Source organism: Acomys minous, assembly GCF_964271855.1.
Source record: "Acomys minous genome assembly, chromosome: 11".
Classification (NCBI taxonomy): domain Eukaryota; kingdom Metazoa; phylum Chordata; class Mammalia; order Rodentia; family Muridae; genus Acomys; species Acomys minous.
The window spans coordinates 55,275,672-55,289,269 of NC_140492.1; the positions used below are offsets into that span (position 1 = coordinate 55,275,672).

Genomic DNA, 13,598 nt, shown 5'->3' on the forward strand with positions numbered 1-13,598 from the left:
AAAGATCGTGAACCAGAAGTTTGATGAATTGTTTTTATATGCTTCTTCTCTACTGCCAAGATGGGCTGTCCTTGTCTTCTGCTACTATCTAACTGTAGCTAATTATAATGTTTCAGGGATTTTTTGTGCTTCAGCCGGATCAGATGCAGGTAGGAGACTTCCCTGGAGACATAGACATGTGCTCCGTTTCCTCGTCTGTACCTCTACCTGCAGCATTCGGGTTAACAGCCACCATCTGATGCTCCTCTCTGTGCTGAGGAGGTTCAAATAGAGAGATGAAAACAGTTCCTTTGAGCCATACTCTACTTTCTCACATCCTTAGTTAAAGATGTAGTTCTGCCCAACTCCAGAGAGACTGAGTGTGAGCCCACAGGTAACGTGTGAACACTGGATTTTCTCTTTATGTCAAGATAGCATAATCAGGATATTGTCAAGGAAAGTACAAATCCAAGGCTAGGTCTGTAGCTCAGTGGTGTGGCACTTGTCTGACATGCAAGATGTCCTAGGTTTGATCCCCAGAACTACCAAGACAAACAAAAAGAAAGTATAAGCTTTTGTTACGTGAGCACCAAAGTCAGACTCTCTGCCCACAGATGGTGATTTTCAGGATAATTGTTTTAGCCCCTTATTTTTCCCTCTAGGCTGTGAAACTGAAGACAAGAGACAATGGGAGAGAATGATTTTTAATTTGACTGACAGACAAAACAGGCTCAGAAAACCTGTCCCCTTGGTATATTTGTAGGTTAAAATGTTTTACAAGGGTAGTGAGTCTCAGGCATAAAGAGATTGAGAAATGTAAACTCTTTGACCTACTAAGGTGAAAGTGAGTAGATATGAGAGGGTGGCATGCAAACAGGTAAGAGTGTGATCAGGACAGAGGGACGCTTGTGCTGATCCTTGTTACCATGGTGTTGTAGGTACTGAATCCCTTCCTGGTTCTTATCTTCATCCCGTTGTTTGACCTTGTCATTTATCGGCTGATCTCCAAGTGTGGAATCCACTTCTCGTAAGTGCTCACTAGCACATGGGTCATGCATATAGACTCATACGGACTCAATGTTTGCTCAGCTTTGTGAGGATTCAAAGCTGGGACGCTTCTACTTAATGGTTATTTATTTTGATTTATCATATGTTATTTTCTATTTTTCCATGTTTAACAAACTCTTACTAATGTGGAAAAGTGGACACTAGGTCTAACTGGTGACAGTCAATGCCAAGGTTACAGACTTGAATGTATGGTGTAGGGGTGAGTCTAGGAAGGTATGTGGTACGGGATTTCTAAAACTGGGCTGCTTTGCCCTTGAATGCTGCTTCTCCAAAGAAGTCCACTTATTTACTTATTTTGTGTGTGTTGGGGGAGGGAGTAATGCATGTGCCACAACAAATGTGTGGCAGTCAGAGGAAAACCTGTGGGAACTGGTTCTCTCCCTCTGCCATGTGGGTTCTGGGGATTGAACTCAGGCTACCAGCCTTCACAGCATTACACCCTGAGCCAGCCTCCTGGACCAAGTCCTAAGATTTTGATGACAACTAATTCTTTTAAGTCTGTTGTTTCCATGAAACTAAGAAAGGACTTTGTAGGACTGGGTACAGTGTCATTTTTAGTTAGTATGCCCTGGAGCCTGCCCCATGCTGAGTAGAAAGTATCACTTGTAAAGTTTGATGAGGGACAGTTCAAGCTTCCACCCATCTCTGATTTCACAGCAATCTAGCTGTGACAGTAAAGTGACAAGCCCTTTACCACACACAAACACCCTTGTCAGTTATTTATGGCGTAGGAACTAGGGAGTCTAGGACCAAGGCCCATAAAAATGTAAATCAGGCACAGATCTTTTTTTTTCCCCCCAGGATGTTCACTGGTTAGTAAGGGAGCTAGAACATAGACAAAGAAAACCATTACATGGTAAATACCTTAGGAAACACCCATGGTAAAGACCCTAGAAGGGAAGGTGGAAATGCCAAAGAAGATAGAGGAGAGAGTCCTTCTTCATGCTCAGACCAACAAAGACTTCTAAAGCCAGGCGTGGCGGCGCACACCTTTAATCCCAGCACTCAGGAGGCAGAGGCTGGCAGATGGCTGTGAATTTGAGGCCAGCCTGGTCTACAAAGTAAGTCCAGGACAGCCAAGGCTACACAGAGAAACCCTGCCTCAAAAAACAAAAAAAAAGAAGAAGAAGAAGAAGAAGAAGAAGAAGAAGAAGAAGAAGAAGAAGAGAAAGAAGAAGAAGAAGAAGAAGAAGAAGAAGAGAAAGAAGAAGAAGAAGAAGATGAAGAAGAAGAAGAAGAAGAAGAAGAAGAAGAAGAAGAAGAAGAAGAAGAAGAAGAAGAAGAAGCTGAAGAACAACAGTAGTTGATATCTATTAAATAACAAACCTGGTTATATTGCTGTTACCTTTAATAATCGGATGTAGTGGCTAAAGTCATTATAGTCATAAGTAAAGGCGAGAAAAGTGATGTATTACAGAGAAGAGTTGTCAAATGTGACTTGAGTAAAACGCTGTTTGAAGGAGAGTTCTAGAAAATACTTTCAAAAGTAATTGGAATTAACTAAGAAAATCTTTAAAGAAAGGCCAAGGAGTCTGGACTTTGTACCTCTGGATAAGGGGGGGGGGTTAATAACGATCTCTTCTTTCCCTCCACAGATCACTTAGGAAGATGGCTGTTGGTATGATCCTAGCATGCCTGGCATTTGCAGTTGCAGCACTTGTAGAGATAAAAGTAAACGTGAGTTCAATAAATGTTAAGCTTCCAATCTGCTCCATTCACTTTTCCTACGTGCTCAGTTGTGATTCCTTGGGACTCACTGCAGTATCCGTTTCACAGGACAGACACTGGTACATATCTAAGTGAATACAGCAACAGTGCCTACGAGGCCCACTTTCCCCCTGAGTGATTCAGAGTTTGTTTTCAGGAAATTCCACAACACAAATACCCACAACACAAAGACACCTAGGGAGCAAAGGTTTCTATGGTGCCTTTGTAGCTACACAAGTAATTCTTCTGGCTGTCAAACAGCCCCTCTTGGTTAATGAGCTATAAGACCAGGACTGAAGGAATATGTGTTTGGTACCTACCATTGGTGCTTGCTTCATATAAATGGGGGATTCCTCACTTTAAAAACAAAACAAAACAAAACAAAACAAAAGTTGACTTCTCAGGTTTCTAAGCCACATGTTCTTCAGAGGGATAAACTTGTGTCGTCTTGGCTAGCAGGGAGAAGGTATCTCTTCTTGTTCTATCTGTCTTTCAGGGAATGACCCATCCCCAGCCAGCTTCCCAAGAGATTTTCCTACGGGTCTTGAACGTGGCAGATGGTGAAATAAAGATGACAGTGCTAGGAAGTAGAAAGAAGATTCTCTTGGTGGACTCCATCAGCTCTTTTCAGGTGAGGTGTAGGCCCAGACGAATAGGAAAAGTGTGTGTGCTATAAGCAGCCTTGTTTAATGGCATTAACCATTCTGTTATATTTCTTATGTCCTTAAATAATCTCTGATCACATTATATTAGTGATTGCATAAGATTCTACCTCATAAGCACAGTCTATTTAAACATTTTCTTACAGACAATCAAAGTTGCTTTTGCTGTTGTTGTTGCTTTTGTGGCAATACTGGGGATTGAACCCAGGGTATCAGGCATATGGTGTGCGTGCTCTACCACTTAGCTACAGTTCTATTACTGCAAGTTTTTTTTCTTAATCTTTATTTATTTTTATGTGTGAGGATGTTTTGCCTGCATGTATACATACATGTATACACATACCAGGTATGTGCCTGGTGCCGGCAGAGTCCAGAAGAGGACATCAGATCACCCAGAAGTGCAGTTACGAATGTTTGCGAGCCACCATGTGGGTGCTGAGAATCGAACCAAAGTCCTCTGGAAAATCCACCAGTGTTCTTAACCACTAAGCCAGTCTCCTCAACCCTGCTGCATTTATTATTATGCATAATGCTATAATGACCATTCCTGTCCATCCTTGTGTATGCCTCCGTGTCTTGAGCTAGCATACTAGAAATGAAATAGCTACTTTAGAGAGAGAAAAAGAAATGGTGTCTGATGAGGTCACACATCCCAAAGCTATGGACCTGTAATGTCTGCCCTGGCATAGAAAGTGAACATCACAGGCTCTTCATCCTACAGAACACAACGCGCTACTCCAAACTGCACCTGGAGACAAGAAGCGAAGACTTGCATTTTCATCTCAATTATTACAACTTGTCTATCCATAATGAGCACTCTGTGGAGGAGAAGAGCTGCTACCAGCTGGTTGTTCATGAGGACGGGGGCAGCATCTCCAGTATGCTGGTAAGTTAGGGAACTGCTCAAGGTCCGTTTTGAAGGAAGATGACTGGCTCGTCAGAAGCCACCGAGGATCTGCCAGAAAACGGAAACGTTCTGCTGACGGGTTTCCATTTGTCAGCTCCTGCTGATTTTTGCTTTTCTCTATTGCAGGTGAAGGATACAGGAATCAAACCAGCCGATGGGATGACAGCGCTCAGGTTTGAGTGTTGGGGACATCAGATGAAGGGGCCTCGTGTTTCACTTGTTCTGAGCAAGGGTTTTTTCCTTCTTAGAAAGTCAAGGGCACTGGTGTCTGTGGCATTTTCTAGGACAGGGAAAGGCAAATGTGGCAGCAAGCTCCCTCCTGTAGGACTGGCAGATAGCCCTGAATCAGTAGATAGCCTCTGTTCTCTACCTAATGCTACCCAAGGGTTTCTACATAATGTTACCCATTTATCTTACTCTCGGGAAATAACTGCAAATGTCTGTGTTTGTCAGATAAACACTTAAAAGTGAGCCAATATTCCTACCTTCATTATTGGTAGTTAGATCCCTCTCCTATAAAATAGAGGATTCTATTATACATTGACAGATATATCAAAAGAGTTGGGGGGTTTTGTTTGTTTTTGTTTGTGAGGGGGTTTCAAAACAAGATTTCTCTGTGTAGCCTTGGCTGTCCTAGAACTCACTCTGTAGACCAGGCTGGCCTCGAACTTGGAGATCAGCCAGCCTCTCCGTCCCAAGTGCTAGGGTTAAAGGTGTGTGCCACCACTGCCCTGCTAAGAGTTGGTTTTTAATCCTCTTGTCAGATGGCACGGGAAAGATAGACAGGTAGCCACCTGCTCACTGTGGCTGGAATTGGATGTGAAAAAAAGAAATTATGGCAGAGCAGGTAGTCATTGTTAAGGTAGATAAGAACCTGTGAAGAAAAGTCTCCATTCACTGAAAAGTGAAACACATGCAACAACTTGCCCTGAAGTGCTTCAGAAGAGACAAGCCACCCAAAGTCAGTGACACACCAATGGGCAGCAGGGATAGATCGTCCGGCATAAATAAGGAAGGACCAACTTTTACATCACTAGAAGGAACTGCCTTGTTTATCTCTAGAGCAAGGCCAAGATTAAAATTATTAAAAACAGAAATGAACCAAAAGCCCCATTCTGAGGGGAGGCTTGTAGTCATAATACTAGAAAAAGGATTCTGGAAGGGCCCAAGGTTTCTGACGACTGAAATATAGTGACTTCTCTTGGCTGGGCCTCTAAGCTTTGCATGAGTCAAACTACATTTCTTTGATAAGAAGATAACCGGTGTAATATAAAGTGTTATATCTTTATATGTAATTATGTTTATATTGCTTCTCTTAAATCACCTAAGGGTGAGTTATTATTCCACCCTTGGGATGGAAAAAAATGCCTGGGGAAGCATCAAGGTTGGTGAAGGGCTGCACAAGTGTGAAGACCCAAAGTCAAGGCAGAGAACCCATGTGAAAGACTGAGTTTGGTGGCATGAACTTTGAACCCCAGCTCTCCATGACAGATACAGTCTCAGACAGCAAGCTGGATGGCCGTCCTGAGAAATAACATACATGGTTGACTTCAGGCCTCCACTCAAACATGTGCACGCACATGTACACCTGCATACACAACCATATAACATGTAGAGACACACATGCACAGTAAAGAATGAAAGAAGTTAGGCATTTCTTGAGTTGATTAGAAAAGAAAGTGAGATTGCCACGTGTGACTGTAGCCATCTACCTGGCCATCTAGTGAGTATATGTCAGTCATATTCTAGAAAAATAAAGCTTGTTTTTCCTAGAGTAAGTTAAGGCTAGCGATAACCTCTTCCATTCAAGTTTATTTGTTTGTTTATTTGTTTCTATCCCAGACACTATTTTAGACACCTAGAATATAGTTATGAGCAATACAGTATTGGGTGTCCTTGTTTGGATATGTTTGTCTGATTTATAAATAATTTGTCTACCTTCAGGTTTATTAACACTTTGCATAAAGACATCAACATCTCCTTGGATACAGATGCTCCCCTCAGTGTGGGCAAAGACTACGGAGTATCTGCATACCGAACCGTGCCAAGAGGAAAGTAAGAGGCATGCCCGTCTGGACATTTTATTTTTATCTTTGTATTTAGATGACAGACCCGGGCATATCTGTGCTGATTTGTGATCTAGGAAGATCTCTGCTTCTTTCTAATTCTAGCCTCTTTATCTCAGGCTCTTCTCATTCCTACACCAGTCAGCTGAGATTAGGAGAGTGGTGATGAGCACATTATGTAGTTAATACAGCCTGCCCCTGTGAGGGCCACAAAGTTCATTATTGATTTTGGCTCCTGCTCTTTGGTGCCTCATTACACAGAATTCCCCTCTCAGGTTTCTATTCTGCTAAGTCATAAGATCTACATGAGGAAAGTTCATGGGCTTGAAATGTATAGAAGTTGATGTGTACAGTCTTTCTTCAGGGTTAGATTTTTTATGTACTTAGAAAGTAATAAGAAGTGTACCTCCAAGGCAGAAACACACCATGAAAGCAACTCAGCCCTGGAAGTGTCTCCCTTCAAAGACAAGTGCCTTCATTACTTTCCTCATTAGAACGGAGATCTCTCTCTCTCTCTCTCTCTCTCTCTCTCTCTCTCTCTCTCTCTCTCTCTCTCTCTCTCTCTCCTGGAGATAGAGGAGTATTCCTAAGTGGTGTGGTTTACTCTAGCCAAATCTCATCTTGTTGCAGGTATCCTGCAGTGCACTGTGAGACAGAAGACAAAGGCTTTTCTCTCGATTTAGGTCAGCTAGAATTTGGCACATCGTATTTGTTTGTGATCACTAATGTAAGTAGCTGACAGCCCCCTCCCTTCCCTCTGTGTGCCTGTCTGCTGCCTTTCTCTCTGTCTATGTCTCCACAAGCATGTGCACACACACACACACACACACACACACACACACACACACACACACGCACGCACACACGCACACACACATATATGCACATACATTTTCATCTATGGTTGGATGTCTCCATTGCTTGTAAGTCTATTGAAGAAACATCATGGTGAAAGGACATGATGGAGAAAAGGTGCCAGGAATGCCATGGTGACCAGGAAGCAGAGAGGACAGTAAAGAAAGGGGTCAGGAAGAAGATATACCCTGCAAGGAGATGCCCTCATGGATTTGCTTTCTCCACACCTATGGAAGGCCTCCCTTACCAGTTTCTATCACACCTAATTCAGAATTTAAATCCATCAGTCAGTCAATTTATTGATTAGGTCAAAGCCCCTCATGATCTAATTACTTCCTCTAAGTACCACCTCTCAATATTATTTTTATTCAATATTTTTACATAAGGACCTTTTGTTAAAGGATCATATTCTACTCTTTCATACACAAGAGACATATAATTCAAATGACCTCCAGCCTTCTCAATATGATTTATTGAAGAGACTGTACACTAAATTGTCATGCTCCTCTTGTTGAAAATCAGTTGACCATAAACTGATGTCTCTTGTGTATATAGAACTGCGATGACAAACTAACATTAGCTAAGGGGCTTGCAAAACAGAAGTTGAGTGTTTTGTGTATATATAGGCTGACTCATTCTGAGAGTTGAAGAAGAACCTTTTCCATGCCTCTCCCATATAATAATCCATATATATGAATGATCGACATTCATCTCAACACAATTTGCTGAAAATACTGTACACTAAACTGTCGTGATGCTTCTGTTGAAAATCAATTGACCATAAAATGATGTCTAGATGTCTAAAATTCTAGTCATTTGTTGTTTCTTGAGGTATAATATAATCATCTCATTGCTTACCTTTATCTTCATAGAGCACTTTGTATGCATTTCTGTCTGTATTCCCCTAAAGTCCACCTTAGTGACCCATTTCACTTGACTAATTACATCTATAAGCATCCTGTTTCCAAATAAACTCCCATTCTCAAATACTGAGTATTATAACTTTAACACTTGAGTTTTCAGAGACACAACTTGGAAAAGTTATATTTCTTGTATTAAGTCAAATATTTGCTCGCTCTGTCTCTCTAGATGTTTCTGAATCCCAGTGTCTATTAGGCATCTAAAATAGAAGTCATAGATCAAAGGTTGTGGAACCCAGTTCCTTCCATGGTCCTATCTTGCTTGGGTTATGTGTCGTTGACATAAGTAATAAAATAACCAGTGGCTGGTATTTAGAATTCTATAGATCTTACCTAAGCATTTGTATTATTTACATTGTGATAATGTCAGAAGATCTTATCACAGATATCACCATGTCATGTGACTGGCTCTGCCCTTTGATGGTTCAACTCAGCAAAGTCCTTATTGTTTCTACTCAGTATGTTTCATTTAGTTAACTACCTGCCTTAGAGCATCTGAGATCTGCCTTTTCAGAGGCTCTTGCCATAGTCTGTTCTTATGCTGAGACTACACACATGCACGTGAACACGCAATTACACGCACACATACCACATATGCATGCGCAATACACACACACACATACACAGAGGGGGGTAGAAAGGGAGGGAGGGAGAAAAGGAGGAAGGGATTCCTAGATATTATGTGCATTCTCAACTAAAGAAAACCAAGATTCTTTAATTCACTATTTTGAACCGAATGTCCTTTTGACTTAGGGCCAAAGACATTTGGACATTAAAGACTTTTCAGTCTCAAGGACTTTTACTGTAACTGACTGAAATCAGGGAAATGAATGTGGTGTTACCAAGAGAGAATTCAAAACACTGGGATTGTATAGAGATGTTCAATCTCTTGGAGGCATCAGAGACGTCAAACTAAAAGAGAGGGCCTGACGCGGGTCCTAGAATGCTAGAGGTTGGTGTAATTTGCTCAAGACTACTGAGAAGTCCTCTTCCTGTTTCTCCCACTAAGATTACCAATCAGGGTGTTCAGGCTTGGAAGATAGAAGACACCCCAGACAAGAAGCTATCCATTTTGTGGCAGCTACCACAGTACATCCTGGTTACAGCAGCAGAGGTCATGTTCTCTGTCACAGGGCTTGAGTTCTCTTATTCTCAGGTAAGATTTTGCAAGCAGAAATGGTGACACCACTTAGAAGACAACGCGCTTTAATTCTTGTGCTCCCTTGAATGGGCGTGTCATCCTAAGACCTCCCCATCCTCGGTTCATGAGTTCCTTGCATATGACCCTAAAGAGTCATCTTGATTTCCAAGATCATGACAATGCCACATAAGAGTCTATGTTTTTGGGGGGTCTGGGGGCGGGGCAGGGAAGATGAAGACCAAGGGCTATGGAGTTAGGTTCCTATGTTTAAATCCTGGCTGCATGGCCAGCTGTGTAACATAAACAAGTCAATTATCTCTTCAATTCCGTTTTCTTTTCTTTTCCTTATGCTCTTCTTACACTTTCAGAGTTACCATAGTAACTCCAGCTTATCTCTTAAAGGTGGTGGTAACAATTATACGATACAATAAATTGAAATGTTCGATAAATATATCCCCCTTCCTCTTACTGTTATTACAATCTCATGAATCAGTGCACTAGCTGAACTTAGTGGGGAAGGTGGGCAGTGGAAGGTGTTTATGGGCACTGTCTCATGGCTGGGCTCATGGAGCAGGACGGTAGAATGGGGAATTTGAATGCTTACAACTATGTCCTTTCCAGGCACCATCCAGCATGAAATCTGTGCTCCAGGCAGCCTGGCTGTTGACAGTTGCCGTTGGAAATGTCATTGTGCTTGTTGTGGCGCAGTTCAGTGGCCTGGTCCAGGTATGGATCTGATCATGTCTACACAGTTTCCCCTTCTCCCTTTCCCCAGCTCCTGGCCTGCAGATCCCCCATCAGGGATAGGAGGCCTACATGACAGACTTTGCCAGGGAATAGACATACATATGTGGCAACAATGACCTCCACGGTCCTGTGGGAGGAGAGGCCAGTGGGCCTAGCGGTCTGCCAAGAAGAGTGCCTCAAGGGGTGGTTCCTCAGCTATCTCCCCATCCCTCCCATGCCTAGATCCCCCCTTTTTAAAGTTTTCTCCATAATCTTCTCTTCCTGTTTCTTTGTCCCTGCAGTGGGCCGAATTCGTTTTGTTTTCCTGCCTCCTGCTGGTGGTCTGCCTGATCTTCTCCATCATGAGCTACTACTATGTGCCTCTAGGGTCAGACAGTCTTCATGAGCCAGCAAAGAAGCAGCAAATTCCTCACGCTCAGGCCAATATGATCAACCTGGAGACCAGGAATACAAGGCTCTGATGACTCTTTCACTGGACTGATAGCCGATTCCTGCCTCTGGTTTCAGTCTTCACTTATCTTTAAGCTTAATTCCCCCCCCCCCCCAGCTCTGATCAGGTTAGAAGAAGGATATCCTCCATTTTTTTCTACCACAATAGAGGCAATTCTAGAACTATGTTTTAGGGCATATCTTTTTTTGTTTTGTTTTGTTTTCAAGACAGAGTTTCTCTGTGTAGCCTTGGCTGTCCTGGACTCTCTTTGTAGACCAGGCTGACCTTGAACTCACAGATATCTGCCTGCCTCTGCCTCCCGAGTGCTGGGATGAAAGGCGTGCACCACAACCACCCAGCAGGGCATATCTTTAAACAAGGGTCCAAGACTCTGTGTCCTCCAGGCTATCAATAAACTCAGTCAACATTAGGCAAAAGCTCTCAAACTGGCCCAAGATCTCCAAATGCCCATGAAAATACAAATGTGTAAAAGAGATAAATCTCTGAAGGTATACGGAGTTTGGGAGATTCCTTTACTGGGTATTTAGAACTGATAACTCTACTTGTTGATGTGTTGGTTTAGGGACAAAAAATGCAGAATAATAGAGAAATGGCATTTCAAGTTTCTTTATCAGTAGCTCTTCATAAATAGTGCTATTTGTGAAGATGGAAAAAAAATTGGTATGTAAGGTATGGTCTAATCCAGAGGCTAGCCTGTCACTAGCAAGTTTAATATGTTTCCGACAGCAGACTACCGAATGACATTCTACCAAGAAATGGAAGATACATCTTTCTGGTTACCCTAGCATTTTGCATCCTTATCCAAACACCCCTTTCTCAGTACTGACAGACCCTGAAAGCCACCACTAAAGACAGTAAGCACAGTCCTGGGGACTCGGGAGCACATATAAACTGTTCCCTCTCCTTCACTGCACATTCCTCTGAAGAGCTCTGCTGGTCTGCCCTGGGCTGCACTCACTCGTCTGTGAACATCTATCTGTCCGAGATGCTAACTATAGCTGCAGCCTGGCCCTTCCAGTGTTGCTGCAACAGCTCTATCTTAATTCTGCACCTTATTTTGCTTATTACAGCAAGTCTTCAATAACAAAATGTTTTTTTTCCAATCCAACTTCCTTTAATTTTTTTTAATGCTTAGCTTCTTTGTTTTGTATTTTCCTTTTCCACAATTTCTGTTTACATCTCTCCCTTTTGTCTTAGAAATTTCCTGTTTATTGAAAAGGGATAATACTCATGCCCCTGGGATTAAAGCTCTAAATTGTGCTAGTCAACAAATGGGCAAGGGCCTGCAGGGAGCAACCTAGCAAAACCTGCGGGGGTGGGTGGAGCACGCGCAGTTTGTATGTGTGAACAAGAGCTGAGAGGCATTATCTCACATGTAGTGTGGATCGGGGGACAAGCTTGGGACTATCAGGACTGTGCCGTGTGTCGCTAGGAGAAAAAAAAAATATGAAAGACCTCATTCCCATCCCTTTTGCTACGTTGCTCCCATCTGCAGCCATGTTGGATCGCACGTTGCTAATAACGCACTATATTCTTAAGAGAACTCGCTCCAGTGCCTCAAGCTTTAAATACTTTAGTTTTAATGACTAAGATTGCAGAAGTATAAAAGAGGTTGCAACGGCACCCGGTTTCCCCAGCTATCTTGATGTGAACCTGTCCGGACTCCTTCAGAAGAGTCATTTTTAAGTCATTTTTAAGAAGCTTTAACTCAAACCATTTTATGAATTTTGTTTTAAGAGTTGTTAACACTGATCTGTGAATAAACGCTTTTATGTACAAGTGAATTTGGGAAGTGGGATATATTATTATTCTCTTTTAAAATATTATGTCTGTGTGAGAAAGTCTCTGAGATATGCCTGAATTATCTTAACATGCGGCAGTTTCTTCAGAACCCTGCTTTCAGAAGAAGCCTTGTGCTGGCTAATGGCTGCACGCACAGAGCTTCCTGCAGTCGCGCTGCAGACATAGGTCAGGGGTAGAACATTGCTGAGCGGGTACAGGGTCCTGGGTGCGATCTCCAGGACCGCAGTCAAACAGACAAACCAGAGCCCGTCTGACCACACTGCTTCTGTCCTGCATCACCAACGAGGGTAAGCGCAGCTTTCTCTTTGGGGTCTTTGAGGTGTTTGGGAGATTGCTCCTTCAGAACGGACTCCGCTAAGTGAAACATTCTCGGTTCTTGTACCAGTTCCTTACAAGGCACAACTCTGTCTTTTCACCATGACGGCTTCTTTCTTCTTAAAAAAAAAAAAAAAAAAAAAGGCTTTATCTTAAATATAGCAATTAAGATTAAGCTATGTGTTGTCTAGAACCAAATACAACATCGCAGAAGTTGTTTGACTGGCAAGGTTAGCACCATCCTCTAAACAAAACATTTTTTATTAAACCAGGTAAGGCAATAGTTGATGTTTTTCAAAACTATCATCACTGTGTGAGATTACTACAAAGTTTTTTTAAAAGGATGGTGTAATTCATTTTTTGAGTTCTACTATGTGCCATTCATTGAATTAGCTGAGGGAGAAACAAAAAATTAACAATTCACTATATCTGTGCTCAAAGTTGCCTTTCGTATCCTGAGTGATAACTGCTAAGGTCTTGGTGAATACATCCTCAGGCAAGCAATGGTGTAATGGGATAGAGAAACAAACACACTGTAAGAGTAGACTACAAGAGACAGAAGACCCATTTAGAGCAATCTAGGGACCGAACCTTGCAGGGCCTTGAAGGCCATGGGGGCTGGGGAGATGGCCCAGTGCGCCAAGTGTTTGTGTACAAGCATGAGGACCCGGCTTTGAGTTCCCAGTGCCTACATAAAAGCTGGCCCTGGCAGTGACACCAGTATTAGAGGTGAGACGGGCATACTCCAGCAGCTCACTCACTGGCCAGCCATGTAGCCAAAACAGAGAGCTCCGGGTTCAGTGAGAGACTCTGTCTCAAAACTAAAGAATGATAGAGAAAGACACCAATACTTTCTATATGTGTGAGCCCACGTGCATACCGTTCTTTATTGGTTTATTATCATTTGAATGTGTGTGTGTGTGTGTGTGTGTGTGTGTGTACAGTGTATGCTTGCTGGTGTGTGTGTGTGTGTGTGT

At 42.5% G+C, this 13,598-nt stretch overlaps 1 protein-coding gene across 2 annotated transcripts in view; it reads left to right on the forward strand.

The window, feature by feature from the left end:
• SLC15A2 (solute carrier family 15 member 2) overlaps positions 1-12,287 on the forward strand; it is a gene marked incomplete at its 5' end in the record, with an annotated part of 32,463 nt that extends 20,176 nt beyond the window's left edge. For both annotated transcript variants that reach the window (XM_084800495.1, XM_084800496.1), the window contains 11 exons: positions 117-149; positions 918-1,006; positions 2,643-2,724; positions 3,251-3,385; positions 4,138-4,302; positions 4,450-4,496; positions 6,268-6,378; positions 7,020-7,116; positions 9,174-9,320; positions 9,927-10,031; positions 10,334-12,287. In XM_084800495.1, the coding sequence (XP_084656621.1) occupies positions 117-149; positions 918-1,006; positions 2,643-2,724; positions 3,251-3,385; positions 4,138-4,302; positions 4,450-4,496; positions 6,268-6,378; positions 7,020-7,116; positions 9,174-9,320; positions 9,927-10,031; positions 10,334-10,513 (1,191 nt within the window). In that variant the 3' untranslated portion in view covers positions 10,514-12,287. The remainder of the gene's footprint in view (positions 1-116; positions 150-917; positions 1,007-2,642; positions 2,725-3,250; positions 3,386-4,137; positions 4,303-4,449; positions 4,497-6,267; positions 6,379-7,019; positions 7,117-9,173; positions 9,321-9,926; positions 10,032-10,333) is intronic.
• Between the last annotated feature and the right edge of the window lie 1,311 nt (positions 12,288-13,598).